The 27282-nt window shown below is 36.7% G+C and overlaps 1 protein-coding gene across 3 annotated transcripts in view; it reads left to right on the forward strand.

Annotated features, from left to right (window-relative positions):
• The first annotated feature begins 17924 nt into the window (after window positions 1-17924).
• The window catches only part of STAM2 (signal transducing adaptor molecule 2), a 38269-nt gene continuing 28911 nt past the window's right edge, over window positions 17925-27282 (forward strand). For 2 of the 3 annotated variants that reach the window (XM_011359373.2, XM_023530122.1), the window contains exon 1: window positions 17925-18118. In XM_011359373.2, the coding sequence (XP_011357675.1) occupies window positions 18079-18118 (40 nt within the window). In that variant the 5' untranslated portion in view covers window positions 17925-18078. The remainder of the gene's footprint in view (window positions 18119-27282) is intronic. The other variant, XM_023530130.1, reaches the window with a different exon arrangement.

Consider the following 27282-nt stretch of genomic DNA (forward strand, 5'->3'; position numbering starts at 1 on the left):
AAGTTGCTTTAAGGGACAGAAGGCCAGGCTGTGCAGGGGTTTGGAGGGTATAATCAGGATTCTTTGATCAATCAGAAATAATCTCAAGGGACCTGAACAGAAGCTCTTTTATAAGGTCTTAGTGCATCATCATGTGTACATATTACTGCAATCATTATCTAGCGCCATTTATTGTTGAGAGCGTAAAAGTACTTTTGCCCATTCTGGTAGCAATGCCACAGGGGCCAACCAACTCACAGTCTTTTTAGGGTTGTTCCTAAGGGCAAGAAGACTGTGAATAAGCTGGAGATGAGTCTGTCATAAGCCTTTTAGCTGTCCCTCACAGCATGGTTTATTGTAAATCACTGACTTTCAGTGTGGAGAACTGACCCCTCTGAGACAGCTCAGAACCTCTGGCTTTTTAGTGGTCATCACAGTCACTGACAGATTAATAATGTTGCAGCAACAATTTCCCAGAGCAGACATCACTTTAATAGTGCTTTCTAGGTGGCAGAGGTCATTTACCTCAGAGACACTTCAAAAGCATTCATTACTGTATTTTTGTTTTGAAGGATGGAAGGGCAAATTGCCTGAAGGCTGTACAAATCACTGTGGTTAATGTGTTATGGGATAACCAAGGCCCCTAGGAATACTAATAGCATGTTAGAAGGCATCTAATGATACACTGCATAGGATGTTGGACATATATAAATACCAAACTTGTTGGAAACATTATTTTTTCATTGTTCCCATGTTTATTAAGGAAGTAATCTCAATAAAACTTGGCAAGTCTAAAAACATTCCAAGATCCTTAAAATGGCTTGTTCTGCTAACAATGATAGTTTTGGGTAAGAGATAATGTTCATGATTGTGAGACATTGTACGCTTTAGTTCTCAAATTGTGTGTGTATGTGTGTGTGTGTGCATGTGTGTTTTAATAGGCAGTTTAATGTATGTTTAAATATTTTAAAGCAAGTTTTTCAAAATATGCCCAATGACATATTTTGAAATCTTCTGTGGTGCTGCTAAAAATGCAAATTCTAACCTTATCTCAGCCCTAGAGAATAAAATAAAAAACAGGGAGGGTAGAAAAGTAGAACCCTTCAATTTGCATTTTTGTCAAGCTCCCCCAGGTGAGTCTCAAGTTCATGAAAGAACCATTCAGGCATACTTCATTTTACTGCACTTCAGCACATCACAGGTGTTGAGTTGTTTACAAAGACCCTCCATCAGCAAAAAGATGACAACTTGCTTTATCGCCATACTCTATTAGGGTGATCTGGAACTGAACTCACAGTATCTCTGAGGTATGCCTGTATTAGATTATCAAATAGATATTCTTCAGCATAAAGATGGCAGTAAAATAACTTAATTCCGAATTTTTTCCCTTTATTTAATACATCTACTGTATCTCTCTGAAGTACAGAACACCATGATAGGTGCTGGTGGGATATAAAGATGAGTAAAGCATGGAGATTCCAGTCCTTGAGGTGACTGGGCTAAAGGGAGAGTTGAGTGCCCAGAATAACTGGATTAGAAAAAAAGCACTGAAGGTTCTAATTGGAGTTGTGATTTGGAACGACTATGTCTCAGGTCCTAATGTTAATGAGTTTCTTGAGGTAGTTAGATGTCAAAAAAAAGTCAGGTTAATGGGAGACCACACTGCAGATCCATCTCAGAGACAGCTATAATGTCTGAGATGTGCAAAAAGAATTCCAAAAGGTATTTTTAAATTAATTTCCTCGGTGTCTCAGTCAGGTTCCTAGAGGCAGAGCCTCAGAGTTTTGTGTGCAATCGGTTTACTGAGAGAGTGCTTTCTCAAGACACTAAAAAGCAGTGAGAGGGCAGGGATAGAAGGCAGACAAAGGTGTAGTTTCAGGAGAGGTCTAGCCTCAACCCTGCCTGACCCTACAGGGAGCATGCGAGTCAGGGAGCAAGAGTGGAACACTTGCCACAGAGGCTTTTCTGCACACCGCACAGAGACTGACTGACCACAAGCCACCTCCAGCAGTGTCCCAGGCCTCCTAATCATCTCCTGTCAGCTAAAGGCATTCCTCCCCCAAAGGATGTAGCTGTGATCCAGTAGCTGCCAATATTCGTGGTGGCTGGGGATGAGTACGCTGCCCAGTAAGGGGATCAGAGAGGACACCGAAGGCATCTGTCACACTCACCAAATGCCTGAAATAGTTCTTTATGCTGTACTGACTCTTTCACTCTGGCTCTGTAGTCAGAGTGCCTGGATTCAAACATCAGCTTCACCCATCATTTGCTGTCTTATATTAATTAGCCTTAGGCTTTGTGCTTCAATATCCTCATCTTTAAAATGTAATTTATAAAGTTAACTATTAGAAAACTGTTGAGAAGATAATTGGATAATCCACACCAAGCGTTTTGCACAGCCCTTGGCATATAGTAAGCACTCAATACATATTAGCAAATACTAGCTTTTTCATTCCCTTACTATGCTCCTCATTAAGACATTGATTACTCTGTCTAGGATTTTCCATCAGTTTCCTGCCTGGTTTCTCTGCCTTCACCACCATCTCCCCCTCCACCAAAACACCCTAAACAGATACATATAGCCTTTTCAAACTGTCCTACAAACATAAGCACATAGTCCAGGGTTCTTTTCCCCCGAATTTCCTCTCGTCATGTTATCTCTCAGCTCAAAACTTCATTACCTCTTTGATAAACATCCCTATGTTAGCCTGCACTTCCAAGTTGTTTCACTGTGTGGATCTTCCTGCCCTTCCAGTATTGTCTGTTGCTATACTTTCACACCAGAGATTCTTGAAATTTTGGTCTCATGACCCCTTTTTGCTCTTAAGAGGAGGCTATATCTATTGATATTTGCCATGCTTAAAATTAAAACAGAAATGTTGAAAAATTACCAATCGATTTACAAATAATAATGAACATATTACATGTTACCATAAATAAGTTTTATAAAAAATAAATGTGTTTTCCAAATTAAACAAATTTAGTGAAAAGAATATCACTCTCGTTTTTTAAAATCTCTTTACTATCTGGCCTAACCAATATCTTTCTGCACCAACATGTTGTTTTGCTTTAAGTATATGAAGAAAACCTGGCCTCATGCAGATAGGTAGTTGGAAGAGGGAAATGTATTTTAGAGGGTTTACAGATTACTGGTGATATTCTTCTATGACACAATACCAATATATACGAAGTGGTAGCTTCTCAAAGGTTAGCTACAACAAGCAGTTTGACACTATATCGATGGTCTTTTCACACTCTGTTACATTAAAATCCACTGGGCTATTGCATTCTGGGAAGATCTTTTACTTATGCATGATTTTGATCTTTCAGACTCCCTGAAGGGTCTCAGGCACTGAATTCCTCAGACTGCATTGAGACCAACTTCTTCATAAATGCTTCGCATTCTGCATCTTGTTTTTAAAATGTACCCAGGATTTTGTTCTTATTCAGGTATGATGAGGTCAACAGATCGGAAGACAATTGTCATTAAAAAGACAGTTCCTTACTTACAGTTCCCAAGAGGAAGGGCACACAATGCCACGCGGGGCATCAGGAAGTACCAGGGTTGGTCAGGAGGCAGAATGAGTGAGGAGAATGTGTGGGCAAAGGCCCTTATTGTGGTTTTCATGGGGGAAAAAATGGATGAAACAGGGTAAGCAGCTGTGCAGGTTTAGGATCAAATAGTTTGAATAATTTCTGTGGGCTCAGGACTACAGGTGTTGTTTCTAGTTGTCTGATACCTGGCCCTGAGGTGATTTAGAGCAAGGGAATAGTGTCCTGGACTAAAGGAGCCAGATTAAAAGATGCAGGTGGGTATACAGACACAAGATTGTTTAGTTTGCATATCAAAGGTATGCTTGTGCTCCCAAGAAGGTTGTTTGCTATCTCTAAGAATTAACTACCCCTTAGAGGGACAGTCCCTCATTGAATCTGCAAGGTCCCAAGATGTCAAAATATCATGAAATATAAAAAATGAAAAACATGATTAATACACGTCTTAGGTTGGTTTGCTTACTTTCCCATAGTATATCAGATACATTCCTGACGTGATCTTTTTTTTTTTTATCAATTCTGTTAATCCCTATATTTATTTTACTCATTTGTACTCTTCTCATCCACCACGACTGAGCTCAAAAGTCCTCTCTCTTTCAAAGTCTTCCCTAATAATTCCGTATTTAATCAATCATACATTCCTTTGCAATGCCACTTGTTGTCCTATGTTGTTTTTTTAACTTTTAATGGGTATAAGCTAAATCTCTTCAACTAGATTGTTAATTTCTTGAGATCAGCAACCTCATTTTGTACTATTTAATATTGTTTATATCCTCCAGAGTGTCTACCTTTAGTCTCTGCATATAAACCTGCAGCCATCACACAGGAATGAGCCTCTAGCATCCTTGCTCTGCCCTGTTACATACTGGCTTGCCAGCATCTCATCTCCTCCGCTCCTGACTTCTTGTCCAGTCTCCCTTCTATGGTCCTTACCTTTGGACCAGATGAATGTCTATTATTGCTCCTTTGGTCTCCCTTGCCTCTACTTCTCAGCTAGGTCTGCACTTGTTTCTCAGATCACATTTGCTTCTGGTCATTCTGGCTCTACATCTCCTCGACTTTGAGTTTTAGTGTGAAACAGACAAAAGGCCTTGTGAAGATGTGTGTGGAACTATGGCTTTAAGCCTTCGAGTCACATTGTTTCCAGTGATTTGAAATCTTTTATACATGATTTGTGTCAACAAAACAATCAACATTTTAAAGAGACTCTTTTGTATTCTCTCCTGGTTTTTTTAAGAACTTTAAGACAATTTGTGAAAAGCATCTAAACGCTTTTTCATTGTCTTGTATGTCATGTAAAATCTTGGCTTAAAGTAACTGGAAAGCCATCCCAACCTTCTTTGATTTAGCTAAATGAGTCCTATTTGAAAGATTATTATGAAACAAATATTAACACCTTATAAATGTCATATAACCAAGAACAATGTAAACCACAAGATCATGGCAGAGTATTTAAGAACTGTATTTTCCTTTTTTTTAGCTTTGACTCACTATCACAGCTTTATTTGTACTACTGTTAGACCAGATGTAGTCAATAAACAAAAAAATTGATAGGTATTTGGAGACTAGCTAAAGAAAGAGATGTATTTTTCATGTCTTTGTTTAAAACTCCAGATCTCTTCATGGATACAAAGAGCATGAATATTTTATTTTCTAGAGGGAGTAAGAATAGAGAACACATGTATTGGGTGTAGAAATACTAAAAATCATTCATTAGTTACACTTAGGGTTTCATTTTGCCATTTCTGTAATATCTGCTACTCCTGGATTCTGCTAGTTTGCTAATGAATTTGGAAAGCAAAGATTATTTCATTTTAAGTGGAATGTGGAAGATGTTAACCTTGGACTAAAGGTTAGTCCTAAAATAGTAATTTGGTAGTGAATTAAGACTCCAATACAGGGTATTTAGAAGAATACAGCAATTTATTTGATTTCATGTGATATTTGTTTTCAGCATCTAAGAATTGACTCTTAGACCATGGGGATATTGTGCAGAAGAATATTTTCTATTTTCTACTAACAACTCATTTTGGATATATCATCTATAATTTGATCTTAATCTTTTTTGAAACCACTTGATTTTGAGGACTTTACTAGACAGAGTTTTTTTTAAAAAAGTGTCTCAAGTTTATTGTCCACCGTATAACATTTAATTGTCAAGTTATGCTCATTATCTTAAATGTACCTCTTACAAACTACAAAGAAATCTCCCCCACTGATAATGCATTTAGTTAAGAAGTACATTATCATTTTATCAATTCCTTTCAAGGTTTTACAAGCTATTTCTTTTTAAAATGAAGATAATGCATGACTTTTACTAAATTTTTATATGCAAATGAAATAATGCATGATAGTTTTTTTAAAAATAGTGCTACATATGTGTGAGCTACAGCTTATAAACTGATATTCTTTCTTAGCATCTACCTTTCTTAAGTTATAGGCTCAATCATTTGGCTGATTTTTAGATAGTAGGTCTCAATACAGTTTATCACTCTGATGATGACTTTCTGTATTTTTTCATGGGTAATTATAGCCTTCTTGAGGTACCATGTAACTATAACCATAAAAAATATTTCCATTGTTTTTAGAGTATGATTTTATAGAAAAGTAAGTTAATATTTTCTGCATTATTTCTGAATGTCTTCTCTATTTAAAAAAATCTTAAATTCTTTAAAGTGTGGAGAATGATCCACCTCAATATTTGCTTGTCCTGTATTTCAACAATGTCATTTCTATTCATGGTACTTCTACTTTAGTATACAATCATGTTTAAATTTATTTATTCTTCAACTTATTGAATAAAGCAATTTAACCTGGTATGGTGATAAATAGAATAGATATATAGTAAAATATCTCCCTCCCTCCTTAACAAACTACTTGTAATTTTTGCCCCTGATCTTTTCCTATAGTGACTGAACTGTTACCTCTAGTAGGGAGACCAACAGTAAGCTTGGATGTGCCCTCCTTTATTATATTGACTCTATGATAATTCCAACTCTTCTCTTCTATTTTCTTTTTTTAAAAATTAGACCCATCATCTTTACAGATTTCCCTTTCTAATTCTAGTCAAATTACTTCAGCTACTGAAGTCATTAATAATCTACATTGTTTACCATATACTAGTTCATTCTCACATTTACACATTTTCCTTGAAGTTCTCCGAATTCTCCAAGTGAGAGCTTGCTGAGCCAGGGCTGAGTTAATGTGTGAAGGTAACAGAATTTGATGTCCAAGAAGATATGAAACACAGACCTGACAGCAAAGATGGAAAAAGCCTGGCGGAGAGTCAAATTGGTATAAATGTTGAATTTGTTTTTTTGCTAACCAAAGCAGCAGTTAGCAGAAGCACAACAGAGAGGAGGATGCTAGGAATGAGGCGCAGTCTGGGAATCAGAGACACTGAATGGAACAAGTACATTAATAAGAGAAAGCAGGAGGGAGACACTTAGAAAGACTCCTCATGGGGCTTGAGGATAGCCTTGGGCTTCCAATAAGGCACCTGAAGCCCTGCCTATGGGAATTGGAGTGGTTCAGGACATGGACACTGTTCAGGTGCATCTGTTCAACCAACAGTTGGTTGCTCATCCACTGAGCCAGGTGCAGGCAACACAGGAATACTGTCATAATTTCAAACAAAACTTAAAGTTTTTTTTTAGGATATCTTGTCTTCATGTTTACTCTGAGACCTATAAAATATCTTATTAAAAATGTGAATACACTTGTGGGAAATATGGTGAATCCCTACAACAAATGTGGTTTCTTGTTCTTTATATAACTCTTTGAAATGTTTCTTAAGTTGACACGTGCCCTTAACTAGAAAAAAAAGATAAACTTCTGCTAAAGTAAGAATACAGTAAGACATTTGGGAAAAACCAACCTGAGCTGTATGGATGCTAAGTTAGAAGGCTTGTATTAATTATACCCAAGAAGAGGATCTTAGAATTTTTAAGTTAGTTTCCTAAAGGTATTCGTTCATGTTCAGTATCCTCAAGAAATTATTGGAAACCAAAAGTGGAAAAATAATACTACCTGATATAAAACCACATTACATCTCTACTTGAAATGTTTCCCTTCAAGTAAGACTGCACTGACTATGGAAAGGATCAAAAAAGGGAATGCAAACTGGACAAGAAGTAAAGATAGTTATTTTTTAATTTTTTATTTAATTTTTATTTATTTATTTATTTTTATTTTTTGTTTTTATTTATTTTTTTGATATTTAAAAGTTTATTGGGGTAACATTGGTTAATTCAATTATATAATTTTCAGGTGTACATTATAATTTGACATCTATAGACAGTAACTTTTTAAAAAATAAATCTTCTGAAGTTTAGAAAAAAATTTTAACAGATAAGATCTTAGGAGGATATAGTATAAATATTGAATAAATTCTAAATAATCAAATTAGACTGTACGCTTTAGAGCTAAATAAGGTAAATTTTAGAATAACTAAAAATGACTACTTGATAGCATATGTAAATCTGGCTATGTATTGCCTTAAAGTGATGTTTTAAAACTCAAATGCGTGTTCAGATTTTACCTGTCTTTAGTGCCCTGCCCAGATAACTGATCCTCTGACTGTACTTTTGCAGAGATTCATGGCGTTCCGATCATTGTGGACATAATAAACATTGTTGATGACCAACACACATGAAATTAATCACAAATACTATCTCTACATTAAAACTAAAAAGGAGACAATTTGTTAAATTCTCATAATAAAGATTAAGTGAATTTTAATTTAAAAAATAGCACATCTTGGTTTATTGACATTCATTGGCAAAATGAATTAGTCAACAAATACTTTTTCTTAAATTTTTAATGTAGGATATATAAAAATGTGCTATATTATAATCATATGACTTTCTAAGATAGATAGAAAGGACAATGTTTTTAACTTGGCCAAATGAGGTCCCTGAAATTTGTTTCAAAAGTTTGCCTCTGTAAAACTGGACCACCTCTTACACTATATGCAAGAATAAACTCAAAATGAACTAAAGACTTAAATGTAAGACCCAAAACCATAAAAATCCTAGAAGAAAACATAGGCAGTAAACTCTCTGACGTTGCTTAGTAATTTTTTTTCTGATATATCTCCTTGGGCAAGGGAAACGAAAGGAAAAAATAAACACATGGGACTACATCAAACTAAAAAGGTTTGCCCAGAAAAGGAAATCATCAACAAAAGGGAAAGACAACATACTGAATGGGAGAAGATATTCGCATATAATACATCTGATAAGGGGTTAATATCCAAAATTTATAAAGAACTCATACAACTCAACATCAAAAAACAAATAATCCAATTAAAAAATGGGCAGAAGACCTGAATAGGTATTTCTCCAAAGAGGAAATACAGATGGCCAATAGACAAATGAAAAGATGCTCAAGGTCACTAATCGTTAGAGAAATGCAAATTAAAGCCACAATGTCATATCACTTCATACCTGCCAGAATGGCTATCATCAATAAATCAAAAAACAAGTGTTGGCGAGGATGTGGAGAAAAGGGAACCTTCATATACTGTTGGTGGCATTGCAAACTGGTAGGGCCACTATGGAAAACAGTTTAGAGGTTTCTCAAAAAATTAAAAAATAGAACTACCAGGGTGGCTCCATAGTGTAGTGGTTAGCACGTCTGCTTTACATGCAGAAGGTCCTATGTTTGTGACCCAGGTGGAGCCATGGACCATACCCTGGGTGTGCCAGGCCTTCGAGTGCGCCGGAGGTGCCAGGCCCCGGTGCATGCCGCTAACATGTGGGAGGAGATGCCTCGCCTTCAGAAATCCAGTTCTTAAGGAAAAATGGCAACATCTGTAGGTTGGGGGTGGAAGTGTGTGTCGGGGGGAATTAAAGAAGGGGGAAAAAAATAAAATAAAAAATAAAAATAGAACTACTTTCAGACCCAGCAATTACACTTCTTGCTATTTATCCCAAGGAAACTAAAATAGTAATTTGTAAAGATTTATGCTCTCCTATGTTCACTGCAGCGTTATTTACAATAGCCTAGATACAAAGCAACCTAAGTGTCCATCGACAGACGATTGGATAAAGAAGTTATGGTACATATATATAATGGAATACTACTCGGCCGTAAAAAAAAACTTTACCATTTGTAATGACATGGATGAACTCAGAGGGTACTATGCTGAATGAAATAAGTCAGACAGAGAAGACAAATGTCATATGATTTCACTTATATGCGGAATCTAAGGAACAAAGGAAGCAAACAAACAAAATGAAAACAGACTCACAGATACAGAGAACAAACCAGTGATCGCTGGGATGGGAAGGGAGTTGGGGAGCTGGGTGAAAAAGGTGAAGGGATTAAGAAGTACAATCTGGTAGTTACAAAACAGTCACTGGGATGTGGAGCACAGCATAAGGAATATAGTCAATAATATTGTAATGGCTATGTATAGCGCCAGATGAGTACTAGAATAATTGGGGGAATCACTTCATAAATTATATAAATGTCTAATCATTGTGCTGTATATCTGAAACTAATACAGAATTTAAAAAAGTTCGCCTCTATGTTTCAGTGAAGGCCAGTCCAATTGATTCCAGGAGTGAAATAATGTCGCCACCTACTGTAAGGAGCGTGGTAATGATGATGATAAAGGGAAAGATGAATAATTCTAGTTTTAAATAAATTATAAAAATTAAGCTAATTTTTAGCATAATTACATAATACCACTTTTCATTTGTATTGGCAGTAAATAAAGTTACTAAATAGAATCAGCCAATTCTGCTTGGAGTCCTGTGAAACTAGACCTCTGTGGCCATGGGCTTTTAAAATAACCTTCATCTCAGTATTTTTCTTTAAAACACATACGTGTGCACACACAAAACTTCCTGAATTTGTACATCTTTTTTCTTCTCCAAATCTCCTAATATTGACCTTTCAATGTTATTATCACTTATGTTTACCCTTTACTCTCCATTATCTTTCTCAAAAGCTGATTTCCAAAATGATTTTTTTTCTAGACTATCCAGTTTCTTGTTTCATTTTGCTAAGGATTCAATCTATCCAATTTGTCAGAGTTTAGTTCAAGACAAGATTTCTTAATGACAATCAGCATTCCCAACACCAAATCTGTTAGGCTAACTACCCTCAGCTAGGCAACTAAAATATTTTAAATGAGTATATATCAAAATACCATTGGTCTATATTCAGCCAGAATTTAGTATTTCCCCTTCTTCCTAATCATCCAGTAAGCAAACATTTTCTTAAATTACTCCCCCAATCTGAATATGACTCATTTGAGGTCAGCTATTATATCATTTTCATGACCCTCATCATCAACCCTAGCCCCCACCACTAATATTCGGCAAGTAGTAGGCACCCAATGTTTCCCAAATGAAATGTGAAAAGTGTAATGTATCTGAACAATGCTTTCATTCATTGTGTAGGAGTGGGGAAGATAAAGTAACACAAAAGCAGAAAAGAAAGAAAGGTAATAGTTATTTTATTTGTTATTTGGTCACTTTGTTATTTTTAGCCAACATCTGGAGAATGGTGATGGAGATTGGAAGGCAAGAGGAATGAATTAGAGAGGTAAGGGACAAGTAATCAAACAAAAATAGGGATGTTCAGGGTGACTTAGTTTGCACTGCTATAACCAAGATAGGATTGAGACCAACTGAGGAATGTTTCTGGAAAAGAGAGGTGTAGAGTTGGATCTTAAATTTCCAGAAGTAAAAATAAAAAGAGGTAAAAGATAAAGATAGGTGGAAAAAGAAAGCATGCATGTTTGGAAAGTGAAATATCATAAAGGCACAAGTAATACAAACAAGACACTTCTATTTCTCCTTCAGCTGACTTTTATAATGTTATCTAGTACTGCTCTAATTTGCTAGCTGCTAATCACATGTGGCTATTTAAATTTAATTAAAATAAAGTTAAAAATTCAGTTCTTCAGTTGTACTAGCCACATTTCAAGTGATCAATAGCCACAGGTGGCTAGTGACTACTGTATTGAACAGTGCAAATATAAAACGCATCTGTCATCACGAGTTCTTTTGTAAGTGCTATAAGCGCTACTAAGCACTTACTATATGAAAAGCTCTCATGATCCCATTTAATCTTCATAATGAACTTATGAAGTATATACTTACAGACAAGAAAACTGAGGTTCCAAGAACTTAAGTATTTTCCAGAGGTCATATAGTCAGTGGCAGGGCTATGATTTGGAATTTCATATGACATCAAAACCAATGCTTTAAGCCATGGAAAATAAGGTTACTGGGTAGGGAAAAATGAGTTATTTTCTAGAGGCAGTGACATTGCAAATTGAACTTTTGGGGGGCAGGCAAAAGCCAATAGGTTCTCGAGTAAGGCAACAAAACCATAAAGGTGGCGTTTCAGAATCATTAAGTTAGTTTTAAGTGTAGGGTTAGACTAGCCCATACCATGTCTTTAGAAGAAAAAGTTTCCTTCTCTGGGACAGACGCAGCCTTATAAACTCATGAGTCAGTTAACAGAGCACGAAGTAGGTCCAACCCCTTTTTATCTCCTACACTGAGTACTCCTTCTCAAAGGAAAGAATTGGAAGTCGGAGAAGAAATGAGTCTGGGATATAATGGAGATAATGCCAAGGGGAAGGGAGGAGGACTGAACAGCAAAAAGACTTTGAAGGAAGAAGTGAAAAAATTAGGTTTAAAAAAATTAGAAAAATAGGAGCAGAGTTAGAGGTCATTCTCAGGTTTCTAGTACATTGGTCCAAAATATGGTACCTGCGATAGAAAAGAGAGAGAGCCAACTTCCGGTTTCTGGTCCAGCATCTAAGGAGCTTAGAAGTTGTTACTCCCATTCACACAAGAAATAAAAGCTGAACTGCAAATTAACAACTCTTCTAAGATCCATCAAAGAACTGAGGTCACAGGGCAAACAGTGGCCCATAAAACTGAAAAGACCGAGAAGCAGACATTGAGAATCACAACTTACTGGAGCAGGAATCCTCACAAGAACCAGTGCTGGGGTAGGAAAACCTAAACAGTAATTGATGAATTACTGGAGGCTCAGTGAAGACAAACCTGAGAGTTAAAAACTTCAGGGGTACCCAGTAATAGGGAGGCCCCCACATCTTTGTAAGCTTAATCCTCAGGAGCCCTATTGGGTTCCTCACAGTGAAGATCAAAGAAATCCTCTTGTGCTTCTGGCAGGGAGGGGGTGGGGGAAAGTAGCCATTTTGAAATAAGCCCAGAGCATCTGTTCTTAATGAGGCCTGATCTCAAGAGAAATTACTTTACCAGAGCCTAACCAACTAGGGTTGTGCCTGAGCCTTACTAACCTGGGGAAAGGAAAATACCCAACTCTAGCCCCCTCTAGCCTTCCTGTCTCACCTAAGAGGGGAAGGGGTAAATCTGGGAAACACTTGTGGAGGATGACAAATTTTGAGAACTACTTCTGTAGCATTGCAATTATTAACACCATGATAAATTGGGGTTGGGTACAGGTAGAAAGGCATGGACTAGTATTGATAGTTCTAGTATTTGAGAGAGATAAAGACAATCGTAAGGATTGTGGAATCAGTTAGTTCTTGTTAATTACTATTAATGTACTGCAGGAAAGAAATGATGAGATCAGATTAGCCAGCTATTTACTCAAGGTACATCATGAAAGTTAGAAATCTTCTATGGCAGCCTTTAAAAAGACCTTCAGAATCAGGGTTCTTTCGATTCTAAGACTGGGACAGAGAATATACAAGATGAGAGTGGAGCATCTTGTAGTAACAGAAAGTAAAGAAATGTTCAAAAAAAGGGCGCGGGGATAGGGACACATCAAAGGGACACAGAAGTCAACCAAAAGAGCTGAAAACAGAAACAATTTGAAACAATTTGAAACAGAAACAAACTGAAACAATTTGAACATAAACAAACAACAAATGTATAAAAGTATAAAATAAATATGCATGAATTCATACTGATATAAATAAACAATTTAATAAATATGTAAATAGGAGAGATGGGACAAATTTTCCTTGTAGAAGAATTCCAATAATATATTTAGATATCCCCTACCCCATAGAAGGTGAAGCTTAATTCTGTCTCTTCTCCTTGAGGGTAGGCTAGACACGATGACCTGCCTTATAAGAATAAAGTAGGAAAAGGGAAAAATATTAACTTTAAAGTGAAGGAACTTGCTACATTTGCCAAGTGCTGAAAGTTACCCTCATCAGATATCATGTGGATATCATGTACCCTGCCATGATGTGATGAGTACACTTCACCTCTGGTATTCTTTCCAAAATCCCATAACCCCATCTAAGCATGAAAAAACCATCAGACAAACCTAGATTCAGGAACAGTCTACGGGAAATCTGCTCAGTACTCCTCAAGATGTCAAGGTCATGAAAAACAAGGAAAGACTAAGAAGCTGACACAAATCAGAGGAGATTAGGGAGACATGACAACTAAATGAAATATGGTACCCTGGTATGCAGAAAAGATTCAACATAGCAGGCCTGAGGCTGCTATCTTTGTAAAAGCCTTGCAAGTTTGGCCCTTGACTGGCATCTGGGAATCTAGATTTTAAGAGTTCTCACAATTCCCCAATAAGAATGGCTCATGGTACCTAAGCTGTATAAGGTATGCAGTTTATGCTAAACACCTGTTTCTTTCTGAGAGTCTGCAAATTTGGGTGCATGTTAGGTAGAGGTGCCTGTATGACCAGCACCCAATAAAAAACCTTAGACATTGAATCTGCAATAAGCTTACCTGGTAGATATTTCACACGTGTTGTCACAACTCATTGCTGGAGGAATTAAGCATGTCCTATGTGACTCCACTGAGAGAACTCTTGGAAGCATGCGCCTCCAGATTTCACCCCATGTGCCATTTCCCTTTGCTGATTTTTTTTTGTTTCCTTTCATATAATAAATCATAGTCATAAGGATGACTATATGCTGAATTCTGATTCCTAGTAAATCATTGAATCTGGGAGTGGTCTTGAGGATTCCCGACACACCTAGATTGGTTCCTGGAAAAAAAAGAGAACATTAATATAAACATTGGTAAAATTAAAATAAAGTCTTGAGTTTAGTTAATAATACTGAATTTATGTTTGTTTCTTAGTTTAGACAAATGTACCATGGAAATGCAAGATGTTAACAATGGGAGAAACAGGGCGAGGGGTAAATAAGAACTCTATATACTATCTTTGTAACTTTTTTGTAAATCTAAAAAAAAAAAAAACCACTCAAACCAAATGCTTTAGAAATTCATGAAAAATGACATAACTTATTCTAAGAGAAATTATCCAAAGTGAAAGACAAAGAGAAAAATGAAGCGGGTGGGGAGGAACACACTTTATTTACTGTAGCCAGAGGGAGATTGTGGTTTTAAACAAAAATTAGACTCAGGACCTGACTGTGAGTAGCAGAATTTAATATAAGGTTGAATTCGTAACCCATAATATGTCTCCTATACTAAACTCAGGGCCCTGAAAAGGAAAGAATGAGTCCCTGAGACTTAGGATGGGGATATCTGGGTGGATCCTCTCGAGAGCTCTGAGTTGATAGATTGATCTCAATCCTCTTGCTCTTGCTAGAGGATAGCGACCTCCCCTTGCCTGAAGACCATGCAGAAGTCTCACTGGAGGAAGATGCCTTCCCAGGTGCTTCTTTCTCAAGATTTGCCACAACCACCTTCAATGTTTTCAGACCAATAACTAGGGTCATTTCATCATGGCCTGACTAGGGAAGCACTGTCCCTGTTTTGGAATAAAAAGGATTGTTCACCAAATATGTACAGGCAGAATTGAAAGAACAATTCTTGGAGTATGTTCGGGGAAAGTGGTCTGAGGTAAGTATATCATAGATTTGTTGAATGTAAACCCAAAATAACCAAGAAAATCCCAAAGAAACTGAATTTAACTAAATTTGAGATTATTTTCTGTTATCAGGTAGACAGAAGCTCAGAAGAGGTTGTATTACAGAAAAATGAAAAATTTGCATTTCTTTGCATACTAGAATTTGTGGGCTGCCACTGACATATCTTTTAATGTTTAAAATCTCATTAGGTGAAGTAACAATGAGCAATCCTTGTTACTAACACACGATTTGGTTCTTACTATTAAAAATTTTGTTAATGGGAAGAACTCACCAAGAGACTGAGCACACACACAGAAAGCAAAATACCTATAGATTCTTGAGTGTGTTTGCCATTAAAGATGAGGAGGAGCTAAAGGAGTCTCTTTAAAATGTAAGTGATTTCCAAAGGCTAATCCTCAACTCTTTGCTCTAATCTCAATACAAGCTCTTATTGCTCTTATCTCAATACAAGCTCCTTACACAATATCTTTTCTTATGGCTTTCAAGTGCGATAGCCTCCTAAACTGTTCTGCCTGGATCAGATTGATATCCGGAAACCCTTTTTAGCAAACTGTTCTGCTGCTCGAAATCTTTAAACGATTAGTGTCTTATATGCTAAAATTTTTTTAAAAAACTTAGCTTGCTCTTAGGGCTCTTGTCATTGTTTCCTCTTATCCCTAGCTGGCCTTGTTTTCCATTCCAACACTAAGCTTTAATCCTAGACAAATCCATCTTGAAAGTCTCCAAACATATTTTGAACATCCCAGGTTCAATGTTTTCTTTTTTTGAAAACCAGCTCCTTTCATCTGCAAATGTTTGTCTTATTTGTGCACCTATCATTCTAGCATAAAATGAAACCATTTTCCTGAATTATGCATCGTGTAAGGACTCTCTCTTCTATGTAGCATGTCTTTGTACCAGTGGCTGTAAAATGTTTTTGTTTGGCCCACTGTTAGTTGAAGTAATTCTTAACATTTAAAAATCATTTTAAAATTGGAAGCTCTAGTAGGGCCCACACTTCAATAAATGGCTAAAGTTTACTAGGAGCTATAATCCTTAGAGACACACCTTCCAGTTAGGCTACATTTGAAAAGTATTTTTTTGAGCACCTACTACTTGCTGGACACTGTTTTGGGTGCTGGGGCTACAGCAGTGAACGAAACTGACCATGAAATCTATATTTGAAAGAGGACAGAAAACATAATAAGTACGTTATATATTAGGAAGTGATAAATGCTATGGAAAAATAAAGCAGGGCTATGAGGGATAGAAAGTGTGGGTAGAAAGTGTCCTTGCCCTTTTACATTCAGATACTTGGCTGGATCCAATGGAATTCGAGTTGTGACTCCTGGCTATACAGTAGTCCGCCCTTATTTGTGGTTTCACTTTCTGTGGTTTCAATAATACTGGGTTAATCATGGTCCAAAAATATTAAATAGAAAATTCCAGAAATAAACAATTCATAAGTTTTAAATTGCTAGCCATTCTGAGTCAAGTCACCCTGCTCCAAGCAGCTGAAATTTGAATTATCCCTTTTTCCAGCACACCCAATCTGTATGAACTAACTTCCACTCCGACCCCTCCGCCCGGTTAGGCACTTTGTAGCCCTGGGTTATTAGACAGACTTGTGCTACCACAGTGCTTGTGTTCAAGTAACCCTTATTTTACTTAATGGCCCAAATCAATTCACTTAACTTTTATTACAGTATATTATTATAATTGTTCAATTTTATTATTCTCTTACTATCCTAAGTTAAACTTTATCATAGGTGTGTATATAGTTAAAAACATAAATACTAGCCAAGGTTTCAGGTATTGGGGGGCAGTCTTAGACCACATACCCCCCCCATAAGGATAAGGGGGGTGTGTGTCATGTATATGCTATACGCTGCCCCTATAAAACTGTCAGCGACATCAAGGCAGGAAGTGTGTCTAATTCCTCTTCCGGCTCTCAGAGTCCAGCAGTGTTTTCAGGTCCACCACAGGATAGGAAGCAAAGCTACTCCCCATAGAGCCAAAGTTACTGTGGTTATTTTTGTGGTGTTTAGGCACCAAGGGCAATGCAACACCATAAGCGCTCAAGAAAAGAGCTAAACCCTCTACACACTCTCAAAGCCACCTCTGGGCGGAGGTTCCATCTGTATCCAGGGCAACAGAACTGTGACGTGACCATAGTCGCGGATCCACGGCCACCTCAAAGGACCAGCCTGCAGATTAGAAACCAATTAAATGAGCAAGAACTTAGCCGCCTGCACCGGCAGCCCCACGCAGAAATCCCAGAAGACCAAGGCCCTTCAATGCTACCACCGGCCTTGTTTCCGGGGTTCTGGCGTCGCCCAGTTCTGGGCGCGACAACTTCCGGCCCGGAAGGTCCCCGTTCCGACTTGCTGGGGTCCTATCGATGGAAAGGTGGCAGCGGCAGTCGCCTGACCCATAGGGGGCCTGGGACCAGGGCTGTCGCCTCCTCCCCACGAACAGCGGCGACAGGGGCGCTGACAGGATGCCTACGGCTGGTAGGACCTCAGCCTTGGAGGTGAATCGCCCGCGGAGCGCGGGGGCGGAGCGCGGGCCCGGAGCTGGCCCGTCAGGCAGGAATCGGGCAAGTGCGGTGGCGGAAGTGCCAGGACGCGGTCGGAGCCGAGCCGTCTAGGAAGCCGCGGCCGCGGGTCACCAAACCCAGAGCAGCCGCCCATCCTCAGCCAGACCGCAGCGACTGGGGCTTGGGCGTCGGTAAGATGCCTCTGTTCACCGCCAACCCCTTCGAGCAAGACGTGGGTAAGTGCTGGTTCCCGGGCCCAAGTTGCTGTTCGTCGTGCTAGAAAGTGGGCGGTGGCGACTCCGGGGACTGGAAAGCCAAAGAGAGAGAAAGGGGGCGGCGCCGCTGCCTCTCCAGCGGGTGGGTAACCTAGGCTCATCGCTAGCGGCCTGGAGAATGCTCCCTGCCCACCTGAGGTTGAGGACTCCGAAAGAAAGCCATTCCACTCGCTAAGCGCAGGAATGGGGTAGAAGAACCTGGGGCTTGCTGGAGACTGGACTAATTAAGCAATTGTGGGGTTGATGATACAAACTTCCTGCTCCCTCTGGAGCTGGTTAAGCACCCCTTACCCCTTTGGTAAATGTAGCGGTAGAGACCCTGCTGTCTAGGGCAGCCCAACACTAGAGACCTTGACTTGCCTCATTCAATAGGAGGAACCTATTTCACTGTTATCCAAGCCCTGATAGCAGAGCTTCAGGTTGGAAGTTTTACTCTCTATCCGCGAATGGTGCAAGTGCTACAAGATGTTCTGGCTTAGAGTGTAAAAAGGAAAACCCTAAGATCTCAAAACAGTTCAGAACAATTAATATTTTATTTGTTGGGGTTGTAAGGGCGCCAGTGTCTCAGACTATGGAGTGAGAAAAACGTGGATAGGATGAGAGAACTTATTTTGGGCATTTGAATAACAGTAAACCTAAATGACTAAGTACATATTTTTGTAGTAGTAGTTAACAGAACCCTAGACAGAGTTTTAGGACTTAGTGGAATGAAAAAATGAATGGCTGAAAATTACCAGAGTCACACACGGTACGCATATCATAGTAGTGAGCCATCTGTTTCATAGTTACAATATTCTAATTATGAGAAGATTCTAGAAAGTGCCCTATTTTGACATGTGATCCCAAAAGCATGTTTAAAAGTTAAATATGATATGATACCTTCTATTCCCAGAGAGCTAAAAATTTTTATAATTATATCTTGACCCTAGATAGCCTTCAAATATGTATTTTCATAATTTTATTCAACTTTTTTCCTTGATAGTTTAACACAGGTGACTGTCATAAATCTAGGAAGCTTCACATTGAGGCCCACAGCTTCTGTTTTTGGAATACCTTATGGTGTCTTGTTTTGTGGCAATGAGACCTGTACTTTTTATTGCTAGTATGAAGACTTTAATTTTGTCTTAGTGAAATAAAACAGGGCAACATAGAATAAGACATTATTTCCAAACTTAAAAAACTATGGAACTCTTTCTTCAAGGGAAAGGTTTTCCCAGAAGCCCATCGTTTTCTCATTGAAAACTTCTAGAAGTAGGCGGAGTTGCTCTGCCTGTTTTGCCTTTCTAAATTTTCAGTGACTCCTGCGGTCCCTGCTTGATTTAGTGGATCACAGTTTGGTATCACTGTAGTAAAAGAGCTGCTGCTGTTCAGACAAAAAATATTACTGTGTGTAGGTTACTTCATGGCCATTGCCATTCACCAAAGCTTCAAGTACTTATTTAATTCAAGTATGACTGAAGTCAGTATTCAGAAGGCAGTTTAATGGTAAAAGAGCAAGTTTGATTGAAGCCTATCTGTAAAGTTTTTTAGACAAGTGAATGGAATTAATAGAAAAAGGAGAATGAAATACTAAGGAGTTCAAATTGGCCTTAAACCTTTACCATAGAAGAAAAATTATATATTGCATTTTTCAGAACTTAAAGCTCCTTTTAATTTGAAATAGTCAAGTAATGCAAGCAAGTCATTTAACTTGAGATGTCTACAGTAATGTTCCTTTGCCGTGTCATTGTCTTTTTCACCTACTCTCTTTGCCGCAGTCATATTTTTACCGTTGTTTCTTTTTTGTCACACCTTGGTTCACCTCTCATTCAACAAACATGCATTGAATGTGTCTCAGACATTGCGTTAAGTTGTGGGGACACAAAATTTTAAGAAGTATACTAAATTCCTGCCCTTAAGGAACTCATTCTAATGGAGGATACATACACATACAAAAAGATGGTTGTCCTATAGTGAGATAAATATAGTACTAGAAATACACGAGATGTTTTATATTTTTCCTTTACTTAAAATGGTCTTCTTCCCTCAAGAGAAGACAAAGACCTTCAGGCAGAAACTTTCTTGTAAAGGTGTTGACACTGTTCTATCTCTCTCTTTCCCACTTTTTGACATCCCTTCTATCTGCAGGAAAGAACCTTATCTATTACTATATGTGTGCAATGATCATTTTATAATTAAGAGCCTTTAAAGATGAAACTACCTCTTTTTTTGGTGAGTGCAGTCTCACCAGAGTCTGAGAAATCTTCCTGACATCATTCATGTGGAGGAGAAACCCTTTTCTCAAGCTTGAGAAAAAGCTGTAGTGGGTCAAGGTGTCTAGAAAGGCACTTATAAGTTGATAGTATACAACTCGTCAAATGGAAGCAAGCCAAAAGCTAGGAGTTAAGAAACTCTGACAAGTACCTACTTTTTTCAGAAGTGGAACCCACAAACCCTGATTGATATGCTAGGTATGGTAACATCAGAGCTCTTTAAATATTGGATTCCTTAAAACCTGGATTTATTTTTTGTTCAATACATTTTTTTTTGAAGCTGTCCTGAGAGAAAGAGAGAAAATACACATACACACCGCTCCCCCTAGCCTCAGCCCCATGTCTTAAAGGAGGACTCTGGGGTTCCTGATGTGGAGTCTGGTTGGTGCAGCCTCTTAGGTGATTCCAAGGCAAAAGTGAAACATGAGGACAGAGCCTAGTAGGAAGATTAAGTGGTTATTGTTAAAATGAATATAATTTCCTTATATTCTATACCACTTTTTCCAGTCTTATTACATTGGCTCCTGACTCATGACTGTCTGTTCTGCTCCCTAGCTCCAGTTCTTATTTGCATATCTTTTTTCTCTTTACTCAGTTGAGGCAGTCTTTCTTGCCAGGTTCTGCTTCTACCAATTACTATTCACTGATAGACTGTTGCTTTTATCAACAACCTTGATATTTCTTTCCATAAAAATACACTTACTTATGCCCACAAAGCTGAGCTCAAATTATACCTCTATGAAACTGACAGTGGATTGAAGTGTGAACTTTTTCTTAAAAAGACTTTCCAAGTGAAATTAGGCCTGTATTGGTGTGTCTTTGGCTTGTGTTGTGTTCAAAGAACTTAACAATAAGGTAGCTTAGGGCTTTTATTTTAGTTTACAAGAAACCTTAGTATAAAAATAGATATTGATATCGCTTTGATAATATAAGTTTACTTTTTATGTTCATATTTATAATGTTCGCATACTTATTAGGTCAGTTGTTAGACACAATGAGGTTCTTATAACCTTTATAAAAAATTAAAATGAAAAAAATTTTTGGTTGTAGGTGAGAATGTTAGCCTTAAGAGCCATTTTTTCCTTATATTTTGCTTACATGGTACCAAAAATCCTGGTTGTAGATGAGAATGTTAGCCTTAAGAGCCATTTTTTCCTTATATTTTGCTTACATGGTACCAAAAATCCTGGTTGTAGATGAGAATGTTAGCCTTAAGAGCCATTTTTTCCTTATATTTTGCTTACGTGGTACCAAAAATCCTAATATCTTTGGATAGATACAAATTTTAATTAATGTATTTTTTATTTTTTTAAACTATGAAATATTTTTAACATATGGTTTATAACATCCTATTCCTTTCAGCCAACTCTGTCAAGTTCTAAAATTTTGCCACGCTTCTTTTTTTTCTTTTTTTTAAGAAAGCATTCAAGATACAGTTGAAATTATCTGGTATATTTAGTAGCTATCTGATCTTGTCTTTTTTCTCCCTTCTCAGAGTTAAACACTCTCCAAAAAGTTGTAAACTGTTTTATAATATACAGTTGATCCTTGATCCATGTGAGGTTGGGAACACTGACCCACCGCACAGTCAGAAATCCTCATATAACTCCCCCAGAACTTTACTACTGATAGCCTACTGATAACGTAAACAGTCGATTAACACATGTTTTGTATATGATGTGTATTACATACTGTATTCTTACAGTAAAGTAAGCTAGAGAAAAGAAATTGTTATAAAAATCATGAGGAAGAGAAAATACATTTATAGTACTACTATGTTATGTTTATCGGTACCATAAATTTATGTCGTCTGTTTTAGGCTATATGGTTCGCTCCAAGTTTTTTCAAATTGTTGGTGGGAAAAAAATTTGCATTTAAGTGGACCCATATAGTTCAAATCCATTTTGTTCAAGAGTCAACTGTGTATACTATATATATGGGTATACTATACGTATTGCTTGTTTTTAAACTTCATAAAAGTAGTGTCATTCTTTGCATGTCGTTTGTAACTGGTTGTTCATCATCTTTTTGGTATTTGTAGCTCTAGTTCCTGAATTTTAAGAGCTATGTGGTATTCCACTGTATGAATATACCACATTTTTTTATCCATGCTCCCATGGACATAAAGTTTTTTCCAGTTTTTTGCCATTACAGACAACACTGAGGTGAAAGTTCTCATCCATATTTTCTTCACAAGTGATTCTCCAGGGATCATATATATATTGAAGAGGAATTCGTTATTAAAACTGTAGATAGTGCAGAGTTGCCCTTCTGTTTGTGGGAGATTTTATTCCCACCAGCAGAGGAAGTGAAGACCCTGTTCCACATTTTCAGCAACACTAGGTATTTTCAGGTTTTTAAATTTATACCAGTTTGATGGGTGTGAAATAGGGCATTGTTTTCATTTAATTTCAATTTCATTGCTAATGAAGTTGAGCATTTTTTCATATATTTCTTGGTCATTCCATTTTCTATAAGTTGCATGCTCATTACTTTTACTTATTCTATTGGATTATTTTTTCTTATTGATTTTTAGAGTTTCATATACATTTTCTACTAATTTAGTTGGTTATGAGAATTGCAAATATGTATCACAGTTTGTTTCTTTTTACTTGTTTCTGATGTCTTTTATTGTTAAGAAAATTTTAATTTACTGATACCATCTTTCTCCCATGATTTTATTTTTCTTGTTTAAGAAAGCTTTCTCTACCCTGAGTTAATACAGATTTTGTCATATTTTCTTCTGAAAGTTTTATGAAAATTTTGATTTTCACAGTTGTTTAATCCACCTGGACTTGATCTTTGTGTAGGGTCTAAGGGAGGATTTGATTGGATAGGCAATTGACAGTAGAAATAATCAATTTGTCTAATCACTATGTGTTGAATTGTCTATCCCTTCCCTACTGTTTTGGAAAACTCTCTAAATGGTACATTTCCTTTTATGAGGCCTGTATCTATGCTTTCTGTTCTTCCACACTCTTTACTTTAGCCGTCCTGCACCAATACCACATTCTAATCTCAGTGACCTTTATAGATAGTAGGACAATTCCTCCATCTTGTTTTTCTTCATTTTGACAGTCTTAGCTGTTTTTGACCTTTATTCTTTCATGTGGGTTTATGATAAGATTGATAAAATCATAAAAAGGAATTTTGTTTAGCCTCTTTTAGAATTTAAGAGAAAAGAAATTGTCATTTATATTTGTGTTTCATATGAACTGTTGATGTTGATATTTAAAAATATACATTTTTATTCCTTGATAATAATATTTAGCTCTAAGCTTATTTAGAGTATAGTTTGAAAGTAAGGCGAGAGGGCGAAAGGATGATTTTTCTACAGGTGAATATACAACATAGTACTATAGTAGTTTACGTAGGTGGATTTGCTTTTGCTGCTTATTTTTGTTTAAATGAAAGGACCTCACAGGTGTTTTTCATGTTAAAAGAGTAGACCTTTTAACATGAACTGAGCGTTCCAATCATATAACTAACACCCAGGTATCAAAACAGAACTTAAGAATATATCATTTCTTTATCTCCTGTTATTTTTTTCCTCTTTGGTTGCCTCGTATCCCCAGATCTCACCTTCTCCCTCCCCCCACCTTGGCTTTTCACTTTAAGTTACAAATTTTTAAAAATGTTTTGCTTACAGTCTTTTTCCTGTTTCAAACAACCAGTCAGCAATATTTATCAAACTCCCGTAGTAAGAGTATTGTTTTTGGAAACCTGCGACATTTGGGTATTGTCTAAACTTCTTTTTCACTTATCCTTTCCTTTTTAGAACTGAGTTTAACACTGGCTTATTGGCATCTTCAGATCATCTTTTGGAGTAATAAATATTGCTCCCATCTTCCAGACAACCCTTAATATTATTTTCTTACTGGACCTATAACTGCCTATGCTTGAGGTCTTCACTGTTTAATGGGTGACGTGTGTACTCTACATGTGTGTACAGTGTACATAATGATTTCCTCAAGTCTGCAGAGGTCATGTGATCACCTTCCTAGGCTAATTGCTTTTGATTCTCTATCCGTGACATTTTGGCATGATAGTTGCTGTTTTGGAGACTCATTTTTCTTTTCCACACTATCTGTAAATGTCTTGTACGTGAAGCTTCCTGATAGATCTATTATGTAAAAATTATAAACTGCATTTATGCTTCTGCCTTGTTTCCTAATAGTGCTATGGAAATGAACATCCCATTTTTTGGAATTGGAAGGAGGCACGGCTCTGGCATCTTGGAAGTATTAGACAAGAAGGAAGTGAACGTGCAGGAATATAAAGCTGGATCTAGACCTTTTGCCTTTTTAATAGATGCTTTATAGTATTAAAAGGAAGTAAAAGATGATTTCGATGTGTTTTTTTTCCTTCCTTCCTATCTGCCCTATGCACCCACGGTGCCCTATGTACCCAACTCTCCCAACTCTTCCTAGTCCCCTGCAAAATGTTGATGGTGACATGTGAAATGAAAAGAGTGGCAGTCAGTCTTCTGTATTCAACCAGAGCAAGAGGCTCCTAAATATATGTATTATTAGATGATGTAGTAAATGGAGTTAATCATGGTATTCTGGCTGATCCTTTCCTTGTAAATAAGAGTTGAACTTGCATTTGTCCCATTCAGTATGTTTAAAATATTCATTCATACGGAAATGGAAAACTAACTTGTTGGGGACAGTTAATTTAGCAGTTTTGAAAAAAATTGCCCTCAAAAGGATGTTTAATATAGTATTTAAACTTAGAAGACATACATTGAGGTAGACTGCTCATATCGAAATACCTGTTTATGACTTAACTAGCTGTATGACTGCATTAGTTACTGTTCAGTGTCTCAGTTTCCTTGTATTGAAGTGTAAGTGGTTTAGCATATGTAAAATCCTTTGAAGCTATTACTTGTTATTGTTGTTTTAATTAAGTTGTTACCTATCATTCAGTATTCAGAGCTGTAAGTAGGTTTTCATTTTAGGAGATAATGAATAGTGTGTTTTAAAGTAGAATTTATATTACTGCTTTCACTAGAGTAAACTGAAGATTTGCATCAATAACAATTTACCCAAACAAATCAAAACATTAAATGAGGAGGAAGATTAAAAGAGAAAATGTATGTTAAACCCAAGTACTCTAGAATGTTAAGTATGGATGTTGTCATTGGAGTCAGAGAAGCAGGTCAGATATTTATAATCCATCAGGTTGAGGTATTGGGTATTTAAATATTTTAATCTCAATTTAACTACACAAGATTTGTATGGTCTAGGAATTTAATAACAAGTGTATATCATTGTTTTAATAGTGTAAAAATGTATGAATTATTTATAAACTAGAAAAAATAGGCTCTCCTACATCTTCAGATAATTATTTACCTTATAATGAATTAGTCCAAAGAAAGAACATTTTTACATCTTTAGTAAAAGCTGTCAGCTGTGGTTTCCTGTTAGATACCAAAATCAATTCTACTCATTTACTTACTTTCTATTTTCTAGTTTATGGCTTCTCTTGAAAAAAATTTTTTTTGCCAGTTTTTCCTGTTCTTCTAGTATAATTTTAAGGTATAAAAATAATTGTTTTTTTTCTCATTAGTACATAAAAAGCAATTTTTTCCTTTAAAATCTAAGCATTGCTTTAGTCACATCCCAAGATAATAATATGTAGTATCTTAATTGTAATGTTTTTATATTGCTTTCTATTATAGTCTTAATTTCTATATGTCCTGATCGTTAATTTTCCATGTGATTGAGTTTATATTTGGTCTAATAAAAATACATCGTATTCAGAGAATACACTGTGTATATCATCTTAGATTATTTCTAGTTTTTGGTAGTTCCATGCACATTTGAAGAAAGATTTAAACTCTGCTTTAATGTACAGGAATTCTTCACTTTACATAATTCCAATATACATGAATATACTTACCATGTTTTAGTTAAATAATGCCAATCCTCCAACAACAAGCCTTGTAGTACCTTGAGCATAGAACCCTGGCAAGCCTGCTTAGATTTTGAACTACAGAAATGTGAGCTAATAACAGGTGGTATTTTAAACCACTTAATTCACAGTAATTTGTTACAGAGTAAGTTTAAAAAACTAATAGACTGAGACCGTGTTCGGTTTTTAAATCTTTTTTCTCTGTTCTTCAAATTTGATTACTTTTATTGACTTTTCTTCATTTCATTGTTTCTGTAATCTTCTATATGCTTTTAGGCTCATCCAGTGAATATTTTTAATTAAGATGTACTTTTCAGTTCTATAAATTCTATTTTTATAGTTTCCATTTCTCTGCTGAACACTCACCATCTGCTCACTTATTATGACCATCTTTTGCTTTAAGTTCTTGAAAAAGTATATAATACCTGCTTTAAAGTACATTTTTTTGCTAATTCTAACATTTGGGTTATGCAGTTAATTGTTTTTATCAATTTTATCTTGATCGTGGGGCATTTTTTGCATACCTAGTAATTTTTTATGTTATATTGGTCATTGTAGTTATTCTTTGTAAGAAGGCTAGGTTATGTTGTCTTCCTTTAAAGAGTGTTGAGTTTTTTTCTGTCATGTAGGAGGATCTTATTGGAGGATCTTTTAGGTTTTTGCCAGGCTTTTTTTTTTTCCCCTGAGGGAGGCCTACTTGATATTGATCTGAATTCTAGGGGGCCTCTACTCCTAAGGTGTGGTCATTTTGGAGTTTCAACTGAATGCCTGAAATGTTCTCTTTACTCTAGTTGGATGGAGTATTATTCACCTTGGCCAGCCATAACTAAATACTGTAGAATAGATGTCTTAAACAACAAAAATTTATTTTCTCATAGTTCAGGAGACTGGAAGTCCAAGATCAAGGTCCCAGCAGGGTTGGTATCTGGTGAGGACTCTTCCTTTGGGTTGTAGATG

The sequence above is a fragment of the Pteropus vampyrus genome, unplaced genomic scaffold, assembly GCF_000151845.1.
Source record: "Pteropus vampyrus isolate Shadow unplaced genomic scaffold, Pvam_2.0 Scaffold2, whole genome shotgun sequence".
NCBI classification, from domain to species: domain Eukaryota; kingdom Metazoa; phylum Chordata; class Mammalia; order Chiroptera; family Pteropodidae; genus Pteropus; species Pteropus vampyrus.